At 32.0% G+C, this 20,375-nt stretch overlaps 1 protein-coding gene across 2 annotated transcripts in view; it reads left to right on the top strand.

Annotated features, from left to right (window-relative positions):
• The window catches only part of LOC134715015 (C-myc promoter-binding protein-like), a 49,607-nt gene that overhangs the window by 19,709 nt on the left and 9,523 nt on the right, over window positions 1-20,375 (top strand). Inside the window, exons 17-31 of one of the 2 annotated variants that reach the window (XM_063576844.1) lie at window positions 4-149; window positions 714-766; window positions 1,299-1,361; window positions 2,577-2,718; window positions 3,241-3,281; window positions 4,020-4,164; window positions 4,644-4,772; window positions 5,778-6,078; window positions 6,810-6,986; window positions 7,655-7,804; window positions 9,085-10,302; window positions 10,852-10,929; window positions 13,418-13,652; window positions 14,589-14,640; window positions 16,911-17,235. In XM_063576844.1, coding sequence (XP_063432914.1) covers window positions 4-149; window positions 714-766; window positions 1,299-1,361; window positions 2,577-2,718; window positions 3,241-3,281; window positions 4,020-4,164; window positions 4,644-4,772; window positions 5,778-6,078; window positions 6,810-6,986; window positions 7,655-7,804; window positions 9,085-10,302; window positions 10,852-10,929; window positions 13,418-13,652; window positions 14,589-14,640; window positions 16,911-17,235 — 3,255 coding nt within the window. The remainder of the gene's footprint in view (window positions 1-3; window positions 150-713; window positions 767-1,298; window positions 1,362-2,576; window positions 2,719-3,240; window positions 3,282-4,019; window positions 4,165-4,643; window positions 4,773-5,777; window positions 6,079-6,809; window positions 6,987-7,654; window positions 7,805-9,084; window positions 10,303-10,851; window positions 10,930-13,417; window positions 13,653-14,588; window positions 14,641-16,910; window positions 17,236-20,375) is intronic. The other variant, XM_063576845.1, reaches the window with a different exon arrangement.

Raw genomic sequence — 20,375 nt, 5'->3', positions numbered from 1 at the left:
CAGGTTTTCTAAAGAGTCGAGACAAAGCAAATTCCAAGTTTTACCAGAATTTAACCAAAACCCAGACATTTATCCGATTTCTAGAAGAGAGATCATTTGTTTCGGACAATGATGCTAGCTTAGCCTTTTTTGATGAATGTACAGAAAAGGTGTGTGTGTATTTATATATCATATTATCTCAACATATTAAAAAAAATAACAAAGGTGTTTTTTTTTTTTTTTTATCACCTTGACTTTGATATTGTTAAATATAGATTATAACATTGGTACAAGTGGATTGTTGGTTTTATCCAATGTTGATAATTCAACTATGGATATTACATAAATCTAATAATCTGTGAGCAATTTTGTAAGTATCTGTTTCTCTAATGAAAATTTCTTTCGAGGGCATTTTTCCAGATTTCTGTGTCGGGGAATGTAAAGTTGTCAATTTTTTTTAACACCTGTAAGCATTTTGATTCATCCAAAGAGCTGATAAAGGTTATGACCTTTTTACTTGGCATCTACTGAGATCAGCAACCACACATTAATATATTTTAATAAACAATGGTCCAGAAAAGGTTTTAAAAAAAATTGCCCAAGAATTTGAGAAAAAAACGAATCTTATATCAGAACAACATACAATTAACAACTGTAGATGATAGCTTTGGTTCTTATTTATCTATACCTTACCAGTATTATAAAGATTGTTCAGCATGTTTTTATATTTATAGGTAAATGAAACATTAGATGAACCAAAGTTGATAGAACTAGATGGTTCACACAGGTAATTATAGTATAAATATTGTCAATGTAAAGAAGACGAAAAGTGACCCGACTCTTGAAAGAAAAAGTTAACTCTTCAAATATAGTGTTATATATTCATTGTCGTTATCTTATGAAGGGATACAGTATTATAAAATTTATGAATAAAATGTGTACTGTTAAATTGAGAACTCAACATTGGAATTAGTTGAGATATAGGTAAAATGAAACCAATACATCTATATGTCATGTATATTCCTGAAATAACAATATTTTAGTTTCAATATCAACTGCACTAGTTTTTGCACTGCATAGCCCTCATTTAAATTTTCAGTTAGTGAAAATAATCTCTTTGTGGCAAATTTGATTTAACTGATCCTATTTGTGATTTTTTTTTTTATTTGGATGAAACAGGAGTTAAATTTTACAAGTTATAATATCAAAGGCTATTTAGTTTAAGTCCTGATATAACAGTTCAGCTCACACAAAGAGTTTGTAAAGGTTTCACAGATAAGTCTGCTCTTTAATTGTATTGTTATATTATTTTCTTACAGTGAGAGAACAGTATTTATAATGCCTCCAGAACCAGTAGGATTACCTGAAGGAGCTAAATACAGGTACTTACATAAACTTATAACTGAAGTCAAAATAGCTAAAATTAAAATTCAGTTGGAAAAAACAGTAAAAATGAAGGCTCTCAGATTCCCAGAATACTGAGAAAGAATGGGTATAGTGTGCTATATATACATAAAACCCAAAATCAATAATAATACTGAGAAAGAATGGGTATAGTGTGCTATATATATAACCCAAAATTAATAATAATACTGGGAAAGAATGGGTATGGTGTGATATATATATAACCCAAAATCAATAATAATACTGAGAAAGAATGGGTATAGTGTGCTATATATATATATAACCCAAAATCAGTAATAATACTGAGAAAGAATGGGTATAGTGTGCTATATATATAACCCAAAATCAATAATAATACCGAGAAAGAATGGGTATAGTGTGCTATATATATAACCCAAAATCAATAATAATACTGGGAAAGAATGGGTATGGTGTGCTATATATATAACCCAAAATCAATAATAATACCGAGAAAGAATGGGTATAGTGTGCTATATATATATAACCCAAAATCAATAATAATACTGAGAAAGAATGGGTATAGTGTGCTATATATATATAACACAAAATCAATAATAATACTGGGAAAGAATGGGTATGGTGTGCTATATATATAACCCAAAATCAATAATAATACCTAGAAAGAATGGGTATAGTGTGCTATATATATATAACCCAAAATCAATAATAATACTGAGAAAGAATGGGTATAGTGTGCTATATATAACTCAAAATCAAAACAAACATGTTTTTGTTTTTTTTTAAATTGTTATTTGGATGGAGAGTTGTCTCATTGGCACTAAAGCCACATCTTCCTTTATCTACTTGATGACAAATAATCAAAGGAATATTGCTTTTATTGCTGCTCATCATCTCAAAGTCACAGTGCAGTCATTAACATGGAGCAAATCTGGCACCTGGTAACAATACAAACATTAAGACAACCATTGGGTATATCAAAACATTTGTTACATAACTTGACAAGAAAAACAGTATGAAAAAGGCAAATAATTTGGATGGTCAGCAGAACCAGTGTGAGAAACATTTAGGACAAATGAGACTGATATTGATGCATTAACTATTTCTTAAATCTTTTACAGCATTTTTTTTTAATCCATAAAGACAAAGTTTATTGCTTTACATTTAAAGATTTGCAAAGTTTGATTGATATATGAATACTGATTATATTTCAGCTACAATGGTTTTCCAAGCTTAAAGACAGAGTTATTCTTAAGAAAGAAAGAATCAGAATTATCGTTACCCTCTAAAGGTCCTCTATGTCCAAACAGTCCAATATCCAGAAGGTCCAAACAAGAAATCAGGTCATCTCAAAAGGTAAGGCAATTTACATTTGTTAAGTGTATTTCTATAAACATCTTCATTAAAACTTTGGACAATTTATAACTTTTGATCACTAATTTCATACTACCGTTCATCCATTATATAGAGTAGCAGTTCTTAGATGATTGTTTTTCAGGAAACACATCTTTCAACATTAGCAAATATAATTTTTAAATAATACACCGAAATCTGGTGTTTTTAAAAAGATTTGCTGATAAATTAATAACAAACTGTTCTGATTTAGAAAGATGTCAGACCTTTAATCTTAATCCTCAAACTAAAAAACAATACTTATGAAATAAGAATATAAAGTTGGTCTTAATTTTATAGTCTTTAAGTCAGTTACCTGAAACGAGGGAAAGAATGAGTCATTGTTGATTATCTAAAAATTTGAAACTGTAGCATGATTTGGGATAATGTCTTCTCTAAATTGTAGGAAATGTACTATATTTTCTTTTGAACAAATTGTTTATAAAATGGATTTCATCAGCTAATATGAGTTTTGTTGTTTTTTAGATGGCACAACAATATGCAACAAATGCTATGCTATGGGCAAAGTAAGTAAATATTACAACTCTAAACAGCTTAATATGAGACAATGATAATTATTAATATGATAATTGTATCAATAGTGCAGATAATTTAAGAAATTAAAATGTTCATGGAAAAGATGAATCACATACCAAATGGCAGGCTATAAAGGGCCTGACATGAAAATATGAAACAATTCAATTGAAAAAAATAACTGCCTGATTTTAATTCAAACAGTTTACGAAAAACAATTATGACAGACATCAACCAAGGACAACAACTGAATTACAGGATTCTGTCTTGGGACAGGCACATAAAGAATATGGTGGGTTTAAACATGTTTGTCTGGGCAGTGGTGTAACAGTACAGCATAAGAACTATAAAAATCAGATGAAAAAAGCTTAACTCATTAGATGGATACAAATAGAAAAACATCTAACAAAAACACAAAGTGGATTTGGACAAGTTCTTGAACATCCCAAAAACAAAAAGACACTTAGTATAGATCTGATAGTTCTTGCAGTCACTGACAGCTTGTTCAAAACCTATAACAACTAATGAAAGATCATATATTTAAGACTACAGTTTCAATCAGTAAACATCCAACATTTAATGGATTAGTGTAAAGGCATCATCAACAGTCTTGGGGAAAAACATAAGATTGTTCAATTTATTTATTTGTGTTGTATCATTTACAAAAGTTTTTGTTGGGAAATTCCTATTAAGATAATTGTAACATGCAGTATAACTGTTTTTTTGAACAGATGCTTGTTGAGTCATTGTTACAGCTTATGGTTTATACACTTGCCTGCCTTTCTGGACATGAGTGACTCCACAGACAATGCCATGAAAGTAGCCTATGATGTCCTACAGAAAATGCAGCTAGCAAAACTTCAACCACCAGACGAGGTGGGTATATTTTGTTTTCTTATGTGTAATCTGCTACACAAGCACTTTAGATAAAGCAATTTTCTTATACTCAGACAAAAACAAATATATTCATACCAGACATTTGAATAGATATATGAAAATAAAAGATTTTGATGTTGGTTTTTTTTGTCAAACCTGTGGCTTTTGTTTCAAAAGCAAGGCATAGCGATCCTACATTCCATGGTTGTTTTCAGTAGCATTCACAAATATCCACTCTGCGACTGTGGTTTAAGTTTTTGAAATTACAATAACATCTTTAATAAACTAACATAGATTTATACTAAACTTGGACAGAAGCTTTTATGATCATAAGATAGTATCCAGAAGTAAATTTGTTAAATTCTGTGACTAACTGAAAAAGGAGGCTAGACACTGGGTTCCGCAGAACCTTCACTATTCTTTATTATGTTGTTTACCTAGATGAATACAATATACATTGATGTTTATTTTGTTTGTAGGTGTGTTACAGAGTAATGTTACAATTGTGTGGTCAACATAACATGCCAGTGATGGCTGTGAAAGTCTTGTATCAGATGAAGAGGGCTGGTGTACAACCTAATGCTATAACATACGGATATTACAATAAAGTTAGTCATTTTCTTTAACTCAACCACCTTAAAATTTCAGGTGAAAACAGCAATTTATGTTGTACAACATATAAATAATAGAAAACTCAACCAAAGGCTTTTTAAATCGTAATGTGAAATAATATTATTGATAAATTTGAAGGTGCCTTGATGAAGGATTTTATTATAAAATATGCACACATAAGACTGTAAATTTTATCTTGAATGTCAAATCACTAGGAGTTTTTATGCTTTTAGTCTGTTATATTTTATGATCTTCAAGTGATTTGCTGATTCCCCCGTTTCAATGCACATAGAGGCGCTTGCCACATCAGCTTTGACTCTGGAGGCTCACAAATCAAATAGAGTTGCTTTCATTATATTGCATGTTTTATTTGGTAGTATTTGCATGATGCTGCATGATTTTTTATGTGATAGTCAGTTAAAGAGCTCACTAGAGCTCATGTTTTCTTGTTATTATGTATATATATATAGACTCTAAATAAAATTTACTTACTTACTTACTTACTAGAACTTTATTATTTTGAAAGGAACATTTGGTAACAATTTTCTGTACCTATTATAACGGTATTGGTTGATTGAACAAATTTCTGTCAAACAATGCGTTAAACAAGCATTCACCACTTATTTGTCCTGCCTTATAATGTCTATAACTGATGTTTTCAACAACATCCTACAACATATAACAAACAAAATTATTTCAAGGATAGTCAGTAATTGATGTGGAATTAGGGTTAACATTTGTTATATAGAAAACGTTATATAGATATAAGAAGATGTGATATGAGTGCCAATTAGACAACACTCCATTCAAATCACAATTTAATTAAGTGAACCATTATAGGTCAAAGTATGGTCTTTAACACAGAGCGTTGGCTCACACTGTACAGCAAGCTAAAAGGGCCTGTTTTCTAGCAACAGCTGTTGTCTTCAATTATAAAGATAATACAGTTACTTTGTCATTTGTAAAATATCTAAGTTGTGATTATGTTTTATTTTTTACAGGCTGTTTTCGAAGGTACATGGCCAACAACTAGGAGTAAAGCTTCTGTCATGTGGAAAAAGATCAGAAATGTCATCATAGGTGTTGCACAGTTTCGTCGGGGAATTCGTCGGAGAAGTGTTTCAATTTGTTCATATGATAGTGAATATGATGGAACAAGTTTAGATAGTTTAATAGAAGAGCATCAACATGATGAGAAAATATCTATTTTGAGGAAGGAAGTATCCCATGATACAGTCAAAGGTCGTGAAGAGCATGACCTTGTCAGGTCACAGAGTAACAAGGAGGAAAGTGCTAGTGCTGGTAATGTCATTGTTTCTAATCTTGCTTGTTTTATATAGTTGAATATGCTTGACCTGACATTAAATGTTTGATAGTCTCTGGGTGCGGGAATTTCTCGCTACATTGAAGACCTGTTGGTGACCTTCTACTGTTTTTTTTTTTTTTTTACGGTCGGGTTGTTGTCTCTTTGACACATTCCCCATTTCCATTCTCAATTTTATTAAAATGCAACAATAGCTTTGAAGTCTACTTGCATAATATTTTGATGCAAGAATTTTGTAGTCACATAGAACATATGATTAATACTGTAGATTCTCCCATCATTTTTTCTCTGAAGGCAACTCTGGTTGTGAATTATGTAGCAAATATCCTTACCTATGATTTTACACAAAAATGTACTTGTAAAAAGAGCATGCTACATCTGTGTACTTTTAAATGAATAACTATAAAATATGAAATACATCTGATCAGAGAGTTTTAATTGCACATAATAAAAACATCACAAAAATAAGGAGATGTAGTATGATTGCCAATGGGACAACTATCCATATGAGACCACATTACAGTTTTCTATTCAACTATAGGTTACTATATAGCCATCAACAATTACCAAAACTCATATTGTATAGCATTAAAGGTAAATAAGGTCCTTGCATGACAAAAAGACAATTTGAATGATAAAAAATGAACAGGTTGATTTGTGTTTAATGTACCTAACATAACCTTTAATTTGTATTTGACCTTGGTTTTAGGTGGAATATCAGACAGAGGATACAGCTCTATGACTCATGATGAATTAAAAACCATAACAGAGGTAAACAACCAGGAAGAGATAACCCCACCTCAAGAAAAGGTCAAGAAAGAGGTTAAAGGATCATTGAGGTTCAACATACCAAAGAAACAGAAAAATATCACCAGCAATGATGATGGTTTGTGCATTATATAGTTTACAAAAAACAGCAATGTCTCCATTTTTCATTAACTAGAATTATAGGAATACAAATTATTCTTTATGCTAGCTTGATATAAACATTGTATCACACAATTTTTAATAGACCTTAGGAGGACATTTCATCACTTTATACATTTACGTCTTCAGCTAAAACTAACATGTGTAAGGTTTTCCCCGAAGTTGTTGGCTGACAGCTAAAATACTTCTTACTACAATTTCAGAGTTATTGGTTAAACTTGTTCTCAGAATTGGAGCCTATGACCCTTCATACTCAAAGTTAACATGCTGCTTCATGACCATGGAGCTGAAAATATTAACCTTTTCATTTATTACATTAACCTTTAGTGCAGGAATTGAAGTAACTCATTTCCTGTTTTCAGAATTAAGAGACCTTTAAATTTTCTAGAAATTTCAGTTCCACAAATCCCTTTTAAAGCAGATATATAACTAGAAAGAAACTCAATATCAAGAGCTTAACAAAAATATTGCATATTGCCTTCAATATTGGATTATTACTCACATAATATAGTTAGCTCTGTTTTACTGGAGTCCTTACAAAACTGGGGGGGGGGAACAGAGATAAAAATATGACAATACTGAATTTTCCATTGCATACATAATTTGTGATACATTAATGTTTTAAAGAAAGGGAAGAAGAAGGTGATGAAATGAAATTTCCAGCAGCTGATCACAGCATGGCAGAAGAATTCAGACAAAGGATGGGGAGTATAGTACGCAAATCTCTAGGAAGTGTTAGTAGTTCTGGTAGTAAAGAAACATTGATAGGAAGTACAGGTAAATAGTATACAGAGACCTAATTCGGGAGAGATCTGTTTGCGCCAAAAATGCATCCTTTTGCGCCACAACTTTTTTTCTCCAATGCAACGTTTGTGCCACCTCTTTTAAAATTACATGGTATCATTTACGCCAAAAATAAAACATACCATTGTGCCAATTAGAAAAAAAAATTACTTCCCTCCTCCTTTATTCGGACTTGGAACTGGCAGTTTACATGGCTAATGTTTTTTTTCTGAAACCTACTTTCTTCTTACTGGTGTTGCATGGGTATTTCCCAATTTGATGCATGTAGCAGCTTGTAACTTCACTTAATTGTCAGAAAAGACCAAAATTGAAGGTGAAATGCATAAAACAGTTCATAATAATTCTGTGGAATGCTTCTGCTCCATTACTGCTACGTCTTGTGGTAAAGAGTTTCAGCGTATATGTGGCTTAAACATAATCAGCAAAAGCTTCTAGTTTGTTCTCTTTTGACATATATCTTGTAATAAATATTCAGCAAAGCAATAACTTTTCTTCTCTCTCTGTACATGGACTGTTTAATGCTTTTCAAGTCATTTCTCTCCAGATGCTCATCTTCATGGTGAAATATCTCTGAACATACGATACTTTTGAAGCCAAAAATATGAATACACATTAATCATTAATATTTATGATAGATATGTGAACAGGTAAATTGGCGCAAATGAGTTCCGAATATTGGCGCAATTGATACATTTGAAAAACAAAATTTGGCGCAAATGATACCTCTGAAAAAGAGTAATTGGCACAAAAGGACTGTTGCCCCTAATTCACTAGTAAGGAATGTTAGTGACTATGGTTTATTATGGTTATTTTCAGACATACAGCAAAATAGAATCACATTACGCCATCATTGGCTGAAAAAATCATTTCTAAGAATGTGTGTTTTTTGGTTTGTTTAATTGTCATATCATTTTAATCAAAATAGTTATATAGTAATTAAGAAAATTTTGTCAAGGCCTTATACTGATTTAACTCTTTAAAACAGATATTCAATACAATTTGTAAAATGTCAACTCAATTAAGCAAATACTGTTAATATCAAATAACAATAATTCCACGAACACTTGAAAAATTTCATACATCAATTGGAATGTTTGGCATCTTTTGGACTGCAACTTTTTTGGTCAGCAAAAGGTTATGTAAATGATTTAACATTGGACAGATTTATAATAGAAATTACATATTGAATGCATCAAACTACTAAATATTTCAAGAATTGACATATGTTTTAATATGGGAACTGTTTTTTGCAGTGTCAACATCTTCAGCCGGACTTCTAATGGTTAGCTCTCAACATCTAGAAAATGAAGATTCTCTCCATAGTTTGGATAGAAATTTGCATAATAGTTTGAATTTAGGTAATAGTAACAAGTCACGAAAAAGACATAAAAGTGCTGGTGATTATCACACAAAACCGCGGTCTACAAATGGTGCATTCACAAACTGGAGACCTCGGCACGTTAGTGGTGACGATAAAATGCAAGTCAGATTATGTGATTTGACTGCGAAAGAAGACGATTTATTCATTGAAGAATCCGATAAGTTAGATGGTTCTTTCAATGATGAAAGTACGAATGTTGATGACACTAAAGATAGTGGGGTAGTGCTAGATACTGACACAACAAACGACAGGTTAAGTAGGCCAACATCCATCCCTATTGACACGCCTACAAGGGATTCAATGTCACTCGAACTCGAAAGTCCAATCTCTAGAAATTCAATTGGTACTCCTGTAACTGAAAATGATCCATTAGGCTTTTTTGACGAATCTAGGACAAATGAAGAAAATAGTACAAAAACTAATTCCAACGTTAATGGCAAATATTCATTATCAGGGTCTCAACAGAGTTCTGATGCTGTTTCTTGTACACTGTTTATTGACAATGATGCAAGTGAAAAAGATCAACCAATGTTTACTATAGGACAGGACAAATCAGAGTGCAATAAAACTGAAGGTCGAGGAGAGAGAACGTTTAGTTTAGGTTCTGTTCATAGTTTAGATTGTACAAGTGACTCACAACCATTATCACCGTTAGAAAGAGTGGGAAAACGTCTTAAAGATGTTGGAAGAACAAATTCTTCTCCAGGAAGTTTAGATAAGGAAGATAAAAGTGGAAAATCTAATTTATGGCCTGTAAAAGGATATCTTTCTTCTTTACACTCTCCTTCAAAAAAGTCTAATGATTCATTAGATGGGACACCAGAATTGGAAGGTGGTTCTGAATCAAGGTTTAAACGATTAGGAAGCTTCCGTAAACATAAAGAACGATTAAGTGGTGCATTCAAGTTTGGTGCAGGTGCTTTAGCTAATAAATTCAGCGAGTTAAAACATACGATTACAACTCCTACTAAGTTTGGATCTAATTCTTCCATTGATGTACCAGATGAATCACGAGGTATCGACGTACCAAAACGCCATAGTATGAAAGATACAGTTGATGGGGGTGTTAAATCAGTTCCCAATAGACAAGGTTAGTATACTTCAACAGCATGTCACAGATACAACATAAGGTATTTTTATATTGATGGGTTTTCAAGTATATTAACAGTTTGTTGGTTGTCTAAAAGATAAAATTGTGTAAATCACATTTGAAGTCAATATGGGGCTAGGAATAATAATTGCTATTGCAAGATGAAAATTGTTTTATCAGTGCATTAAACCTTACATCAACCTGTCCTGTATTTTCTGGAAATATTTGATTTTGTAAAGACTTTTGACGTTGAAGTTTTAACACAAAAATATCAGTAATTTTTAAAAGAATAAAATGCCTGAATGTGAAGGTACAGATAAAAGAATGAAAAACTAACCAATTGAACACTGGGTTTGTAAAAAGTACAAGATACATATAGCTAAAGAGCAATTTATTGCAACTAATGGGATAACGGTAGACCGAATTAAAAAAAAGTCTGAATGTAGGCTGTTAGCATAAAAAACATTAAAAAAAATCTTAATGTTATATGTAATGTATAATATATATTCATTTCTAAATAATAAATGAGAAATAAATTATTGTACCTAGTTCCAGAATTATTTGGTAGTTTGCCCACTTCCATGACTGCAAGGTTCTTAGAACATTATACAGCAATGACAGATTTTGGTGAGATCAGTTCTGGTTTTGTACATTTTGTAGTATAACAGTTGTGTTTTTATAATCATGGTGATTGTGTGAAGATCAGATGTAGTGTCATTTTCATAACATAAACTGTCATCACTATCCCATGTTCATTTTCCCATGCTCATTTTTATTTGAATTACATATTCCCGTTTGCAGTTTTGTGTGGTTTGAACATTTGCAGTATGTAGTAGAAACTTATAGTCTAAATGATTTCAAAGAGCTAAGTGACATATGTGTACGTTGAATGTTTCAAAGTTTTCTGACTGATTTTAAAAATGACTGTAAACTTTTGACAGACATTAGAATTCCTACTTTCTTGTTACCTCTTCATCCATTTTATCTGAGTTTTGCTTGACTAATTAGACACATGCATAGGTTCACCTTGTAAACATAGTGTTTTGTACACAATATATATTGGTTGTCACAGTACTGTACATACAGTATTTGTCATTTAATACCTGAAGTTATAAATCAAACAAAGTACCAAAGATATTGGTAATCATGATGATATTCAAAATCCTCTATATAAGAAATGACAAAAACAAACCACTGACAATGCTCCTGACTTTTGACAGGCACATGAACATGTGTTGTCGTAGGGAAACACTTTAATTTTAGAAAGAAGGAAGTGCAGAAAATACTAAAAAAATAGACACTTGAGTTTTGACAAACATTTCAAAGCTATTTCTATTTATATTGAATTACATGAAAATAACATGAAATAAATACATAATAATTTTAGAAATGTGTAATATTTTTCTGTGTATTTTAACTATAAGAAAAGAAACTAATGGTTTGCTATTGATTTTGGTTTTACATGACATCATTCATTGTGTCATTCATGACATGCTCAAAAGTTATGTGTGGAAAATAAGAGAACACATGTACAATTCTTATATAATTCATTGTAATTAGAAGATAGTTTAATTATCATTTGGGTATCAAGTACTTATACATTTTAAATGACAGTGTAAAGTTTAATATGTAGGTACTAAAATTGTCCTTTAAATGTTCTTTTGCTAAACATTCTTTTATAATACAAAACTGCTAAGGGAGAATTGAATTTTGTCTTCTGAAGGTTTGATATTCCTGTCAAACCATGTGTTTTGTAGTGCTTATCACTTTAAATTTTTAACTTTCACTTTATTATATTATGTATTACATGTTTAACAATGTTTAAGAAGCTTGATATTAGATATTTAAGATATTACATTGGAAATCATTTCAGAAATTGCATTAAATTTTACAGTACTACTGTAAACCAACTTATTTTTGCGGATACTTTATTTCGCTTTTTACCCTTTCTTGACCACTTCGCGGCTATTTAATTTCGCGATTATCTGTTTTACTTGATGAAGTTTATTAAGAAAAGATAAAAGATTGACATATTTTCGACGATTTATATTCGCGTTATTTTTCTACTCGCGAAAGTCACGAAAAAAAATCGCTCGGGGGAAAATAAGTTGGTTTACAGTATACATATCAAGTCTTAAAATACAAAAACAAGTTATTTCATTTGTTCATATTAAAGAATGAGTGAATTATTATATTTTTATGGCCCCGCAACAAATGTAACAAAGTTGTCAGCCATACAGTTTTACCCTTGTCTGCCATTCTGTCATTCCGTCATTTCGTCATTCAAGGCATTCTGCAACAAACCATTATCATGATTATACAGGCTTTTTTTTCTAAACGCCTTCAGATATTGGGCTGATTTTTGGTATGTGAGATTAATTACAGATCAAAATTGAGTTTCGTTTGGGTCTGCTGATTTTTGCAGATATTACAGGCTTTGGACTAAGATAAATTGTTGAAAATCACAGTTTTACAGACTTTTTTTTCTAAATGCTTCAGATATTGGGCTGATTTTTGGTATGTGAGATAAACATGATTAGTTACAGATCAAGTTCAAGTTTTTTTGCAGACTTTGATAAATTGTTGAAATCACAGTTACTGCATGTACATGATGTATATGGAGTTTTTTTAAAGCCTTAAGATTTTGAGCACATTTTTGATGTGTGAGACTATGATAATGTTTGTGTCAACATGTGTTGTTGAAATTGCAGATTTTTCAACTTATTGAGACAGGGCCATTTGTGTTGTTTTGACATATCTAGTCTGTAGTTATGATAGACTGTATTTGAAAAGTTAGAGCTATCTATGACAAAGGCGAATACTTTTTATGGCAATGCTTTTTAAGCAGGGCTTTGAAAAAGGCAACCAGAACTATATCAATAAAATACCTTATTTCCAGGAAAGATACATTAATGAAATCCATATTTAGGTCATGGCAAATCATAACATTATGTTTTGAAACTTCTGAACAAAATATGCATCAGACAATGTAGTATACTGTATAGATTATAGTTATATTTCATGTTTGTAAATTTAATTCACCAAATAACTATAGCTAGTTAGGTCAAATGTACATTTCTTACCATACTTACTATGAAATTATTTTTTCCTACAGCTGCCCTGGGGAGTTTAGTTCCATCTTCATCCTTCATTGAACAATACATTCCACTAAAAGAGTTTGGAGAACGACAGAGAAAAGCTAAGTTTGTCAGTCTGCAGAGCAAAATGAGTGATATTGCAATGGAAGTTGAAATCTGTAGTACATGTAGATGTTCTAAATGTAGATTACTACTTTATGATGAAGAAATAATGGCAGGCTGGTCAGCTGATGACTCTAATTTAAATACTACGTAAGTATAAACTAGTCAGCGGAGAACTATTTTATCAAGTATGCATGAATTTAAATTTTAGTTTCTTGCGTATATTTCGGAGTTTAGTATAACGTCCATTGTCACTGAACTAGTGTACATTTTTGTTTAGGGGCCAGCTGAAGTACACCTCTGGGTGCAGGAGTTTCTCCCTGTATTGAAGACCCATTGGTGGCCTTGGGCTGTTGTTTGCTCTTTGGTCTCCTGGAAAAATATTTTAAGATAAAAGATGAAATAAAAACTGTATGAACAGATATCTTAACATGAAATTTTTACGCCCCATTTATGGGCATTATGTTTTCTGGACTGTGCATCCGTTCGTTCGTTTGTTTGTCCTTCCGTTCATTCGTCTATCTGTCCCTCTTCAGGTTAATGTTTTTGGTCAAGGTAGTTTTTGATGAAGTTGAAACTTAGTACATATGTTTCCTATGATATGTTCTTTCTAATTTTAATGCAAAATTAGAGATTGTCCTCCATTTTTACCACCCTCTGAACATAGAAAATAATAGTGCAGATGGGGCATCTGTGTACTGGGGACACATTCTTATTCTGCACATGTTAAAGGGCTGATAGCTATACGCATGAGTCTCACAGCTTTGACACATTTATATGCTGGTCAAATAATTACTTAGTATTTTAATTATTATAGGACTATTGTCTGAGTGTCATTTTTCAGCAAGTTTTGCAATCTTATTCTAAAACACAAATTTTAGCAAATTAGGTCCGGAAAAAATATGCTTTTCTGGGCCATACAGTGACCTATAGTTGTTGTCTTCTATGTTATGTCGACTGGCAATCATAACACATCTTCTTTATGTATGGAAACTGATATAAAATAATGAACCCTGTTTATATGTCCCCATTCTTACTTTCCCTGATTTAATATTGGTATTAATTGTTGAATTTGTGTCTTTTCAGATGTATATTCTGTAGCACCAAACTAGTACCTAATTTACAGATATATACAAAGGTAAGTCAAAAATGAGATGTAATTGTAAATCTTTTCAAAAACTGTTTTTACTGCTAAACAATCACACTATTTCAATGTTTTATTTTTTGTGTTTGGGAAATTTTAATTCAAATATTGTAAAAAAACAGAGTAGGATATCTGTAACAGATATTAGTCCTTTTGTAGATAATCTGGTTAAAATAAAAACAAAAGGAAACGTTTATGAATATTTTTATACGACCGCAAATTTTGAAAAAATTTTCGTCGTATATTGCTATCACGTTGGCGTCGTCGTCGTCGTCCGAATACTTTTAGTTTTCGCACTCTAACTTTAGTAAAAGTGAATAGAAATCTATGAAATTTTAACACAAGGTTTATGACCATAAAAGGAAGGCTGGTATTGATTTTGGGAGTTTTGGTCCCAATATTTTAGGAATTAGGGGCCAAAAAGGGCCCAAATAAGCATTTTCTTGGTTTTCGCACTATAACTTTAGTTTAAGTTAATAGAAATCTATGAAATTTTGACACAAGGTTTATGACCACAAAAGAAAGGTTGGGATTGATTTTGGGAGTTTTGGTTTCAACAGTTTAGGAATTAGGGGCCAAAAAAGGGCCCAAATAAGCATTATTCTTGGTTTTCGCACAATAACTTTTGTTAAAGTAAATAGAAATCAATGAAATTTAAACACAATGTTTATGACCACAAAAGGAAGGTTGGTATTGATTTTGGGAGTTTCGGTCCCAACAGTTTAGGAATTAGGGGCCAAAAAGGGACCCAAATAAGCATTTTTCTTGGTTTTCGCACCATAGCGTTAGTATAAGTAAATAGAAATCTATGAAATTTAAACACAAGGTTTATGACTATAAAAGGAAGGTTGGTATTGATTTTGGGAGTTTTGGTCCCAACAGTTTAGGAAAAAGGGGCCCAAAGGGTCCAAATTAAACTTTGTTTGATTTCATCAAAATTGAATAATTGGGGTTCTTTAATATGCCGAATCTTACTGTGTATGTAGATTCTTAATTTTTGGTCCCATTTTCAAATTGGTCTACATTAAGTTCCAAAGGGTCCAAAATTAAACTTGGTTTGATTTTAACAAAAATTGAAACCTTGGGGTTCTTTGATATGCTGAATCTAAAAATGTACTTAGATTTTTAATTATTGGCCCAGTTTTCAAGTTGGCCCAAATCGAGGTCCAAAATTAAACATTGTTTGATTTCATCAAAAATTGAATAATTGGGGTTCTTTGATATGCCAAATCTAACTGAGTATGTAGATTCTTATTTTTTGGTCCAGTTTTAAAATTGGTCTAAATTAAAGTGCAAAGGGTCCAAAATTAAACTAAGTTTGATTTTAACAAAAATCAAATTCTTGGGCCTCTTTGATATGCTGAATCTAAACATGTACTTAGATTTTTGATTATGGGCCCAGTTTTCAAGTTGGTCCAAATCAGGATCTAAAATTATTATATTAAGTATTGTGCAATAGCAAGTCTTTTCAATTGCACAGTATTGTGCAATGGCAAGAAATATCTAATTTCACAATATTGTGAAATAGCAATTTTTTTTTTAATTAAGAGTTATCTTTCTTTGTCCAGTAAAGTAAGCAAGAAATATCTGCAAGAATTTTTTTTAATTGGAGTTATCTTTCTTTGTCCAGAATCAACTTAAATCTTTGTTATATACAATATACAATGTATATTCACTTTTTACTACCAACTGATAAATTTAAATAATCTTTACCATTCAGTGATAACAAGCAGTTTTTTTACATCTTAAATATTTTATGATGTATTTAAATGAGTAGTAATTGTTGCAAACTCCATTAGAATATTTTAATTGAAATTAGTTTTGGAATAAGGGAAAGGGGGATGTGATTAAAAAATTGGGTTCAATTTTTCTCATTTGAAATTTCATAAATAAAAAGAAAATTTCTTCAAACATTTTTTTGAGAGGATTAATATTCAACAGCATAGTGAATTGCTCTAAGAGAAAACAAAAATTTTAAGTTCATTTGAATACATTCATTCTGTGTCAGAAACCTATGCTGTGTCAACTATTTAATCACAATCCAAATTTAGAGCGGAATCCAGCTTGAATGTTGTGTCCATACTTGCCCCAACTGTTCAGGGTTCAACCTCTGCGGTCGTATAAAGCTACGCCCTGCGGAGCATCTGGTTTTCTATTATTATTTTAATACAATACATTACTGATTTGTATTATAGGACTGGATAGGAAATAAGCAGTCAGGTTTGGTAGATATTTATCTTATATATTATTGATTTGTATTATAGGACTGGAGAGGAAAAAAGCAGTCAGAGTTGGTAGATAATGAGGAAGATAAGGAGAGTGATGTTCTTTCTAGTCACAGTGGACAGGACCCATGGGTCCTACACGATCAAAAGGACGGTGATCAGTCATCTTTATCTAGTCTTGACAACCAGAATGCATTTTTCTTCCCAGAGGAACAGTTAGAAGACGATGACAGTATGTCGCCCAGTCCTTCCCTCTCTCCTTTCAAAGTTAGGAAATCCAGTCATAAGCACCTACAGGCTACTAAAGATAGTCACCTGGCAGAGGCAGCAGCTAGAAGTCCTAGTAGCCCAGACTCCTCCAATAGTATGTTTATCCTTCCAGCTTTGCTTGCTTTGCACCCTTTACAAACACAATTCCAAATTATTCTTTAGGAATATATTGTATATTTTTATATATTGATGCGTCTCTCAGGATAGATATGTGGTGGTGGAGGGGGGCTAAATTAAAAAAGAAAAATGCTTTGGCTACATTGTCATTTTTGTCATGTCAGTTTAAAAGATAGAATAAAAAAACAATCTGAAAGTTATGTTAAATTGTAAGATTTTGTAAGGATATACATGGGGAAATCACCATGGTGTTAAAAGAAAGAGTACTCAATGATAGAATTTAAGGTGGCTCGGCCCTTTAACAATGCGCATATTTTAACGCATGTTTCTTACGACGAGTGCCTTGGAAACGGTCGCTTTCAGAGGTCTTCTCAAAAATAGCGTTGACGACCTTGGAACGCGGGCGTGTATGAAAGCACCCTTGACGATGTAAACAAGTGATGCAAAACGTTCTTCAAAACAGGAAATACGAACGGTCAGAAATTCAGAGTGCTTTCTTCATTTTTCGCACAAAAGACTAAAAGGAGAGAAATTTAAGCATATTAACATTTAAAAAAAAGAATATATAAATACTGACAAAGTCACATGTATGACTGCGTCAACGGTGCCGCTTCGCTCCAAAAACGAATTCTCACCTTACACGGTCCATTTCGTACCATATTTTGAATTAAATATCGGTTGAATATTGAAAATGATGTCTTGGAGATTTATTTTTGAAAATGTTTTGCCCATGACGCAATGATAAACTTTGAACAAATAATAGCGATGTAAACAATTGCATATCATCGTACAGCTTTCAAAAGCAGGTAAACCCCGTATAGTATGCTTTAAAGGCATTGGGGCGGGTACTTATCAAGATATCCGTTTAGCGTTTTATAACAGTTTGTTTCTGTCATAAATCTCTTTAATATCTTTTAATATTTCCAGTTATTTTATGGGTTTAATTATTCCCGATAATGCGATATATTTTTACACTGCAAAATTTTGTTAATTATAGTTAAATATTTTTTATTTTCCCCAAAACAAATTTGAACATTTTCATTTAAAGATTTGTTTACCTTATCAATAAATGAGCACGAACATCATCTGATAAACTTTCTCGTATCACAATTCCATAATTTCCTGAACAATAGACTAAGTCCTATAATGTAAGACCTCGGGGCCAATGTTTTCTATTTTATGATTTTTGTCTATTACTTAATTTGCGTATTGTTATTTTGATGATTTGCAATATTCTGTTGTATCTATCAATATGTCAATCGAGTTCAAATTAAATAAAAAGAAACATCATTAAGTGAATCAGAGCAAGTGTTATCATTATAAAAGACTAATGGATCCAGCAACTTATTTCACAAAAATGATTATTGGTTTTCATAAGTGGCTGTTTTCCGCCTTTTCATGAATATGAAAATTGATTAATCGGGGCGAATTCAGCCATTTTAAAAGGGGGTTCCAAATCCAGGACAAAAAGGGGGTGTTCCAACTATATTTTCCCATTCAAAAGCATTGATCGTCCAAAAATGGGGGGCCCACCTCCCGGAACCCTCCCCTGGACCCACCGCTGTCAAAAGTAACCGGGACTGGCCTAGTATTCCGACCTATGATATAATTCCTCAATACTGCATGCTTTGCGGAGGACCGCAAAATTTTTGGTTACTATGTCGGGATTTTTCTAGGAACATCCACAGCATGTCGGGCAGTCACAAACACTACTTAAGACTTTATATATATATAAATCTATACTACTACTAAGTTCAGGAAAAGTTTGGATGGTAATTTTTAAACTCCGCCCAGTACACAGGAACGCTATATTAGCCGGGCAAATTTTAACTTCTATCTATTTTTGACATGCTTTTTTAAAAGGTAAGATAATAAGGGAAATTCTTGATGATGAAAATAATTATAGTGGGGTAATGGCATTGCGGCAAAAAAATGTGAATGACAATTTTATTTGTGAACACTGATTTAATGGTCTTTGATCTTACCGTGGCAAAGAAATGTAGAACTAATCTATACGCGATGATAAAAGGAGATGATGTTTTTTATTTACTTTATTGACTTTCAAATTTGAACTTTGGTGGATAGTTGTTTCATTGCCAATCATACTACATCTGCTTATTTTCAAATCTTATGTTTAACATAGAAATATGACTAATCTGACAGATGATCCCTTGATTGTACAGGGTGCTCAAACAGCTGGATGTATACATACGAAGCCTCGTAAGGTCAAAAGGGTGAATTTTGCCTATACATGCACCAAGCATAATTGTTCACTCATTCTTACCAGCACAACAACAACAACATGGCAGTCCATATATCTAGCTCATTTTACTTTGCATAACTTACATAATTGATACTTTTCTATATGTTCTCATCCGTCTTATGTTTGAAATATTTGCCAGTGACGATTCAGTATGAACAAATTAAATATTCATTATGTGCAATAAATACAAAAAAGTAATTTCTTGGACTTTTAATTGTTTGACTGTGTGGTATATGGTTTTATTGGTAATTTTACGAGGACATAATTGTTATCTTCTATGTAAATTGGTCTCCGGTTTAGAGTTGCCTCATAAACAATGATACCCCATCTTCCTATTTTTATACACAACAAAACGGAGTTGCAAAGGGTATAATGTTTTTGACCCGTCTGTCTGTCCGTCAGTCAGTCTTGTTTCTTGTCATCACAACTCCTCTCAAGCAGAATTTCATAAAACATTTTTAGATAAGGACGTACTATGTAGATGTGCATGTTAACAGGAAATTACGATTCATTTATTTTTTCTAGTAGTTATGCCCCTTTGAACTTATTTACTGCAATATAGCACTGTAACAGTTTCTCATCATCTCTCAAAACGCACATTAGAATTTTTTAAAACCTTTTTAGATAATAAGGGCATACTATGTAGATGTGCATATCGACAGGAAATTATGATTCATTTTTTTTCTTATACCATTTGTTTTCTTATTTTATTCCTCCAGTGACAATGTGGGAACTGACTGCCAAAGCGGGACCGGCTACAGTTATTCGCAATGTTATCAACCAATGAGCCCGCACCCTATGTCAGACTCTCTAAAAATCATCCCATCAACCAAATATTTTGAAACATATTTAGA

This window comes from Mytilus trossulus, chromosome 4 (assembly GCF_036588685.1).
Source record: "Mytilus trossulus isolate FHL-02 chromosome 4, PNRI_Mtr1.1.1.hap1, whole genome shotgun sequence".
Taxonomy (NCBI): domain Eukaryota; kingdom Metazoa; phylum Mollusca; class Bivalvia; order Mytilida; family Mytilidae; genus Mytilus; species Mytilus trossulus.
This window is presented reverse-complemented; position numbering and strand designations above follow the sequence as displayed.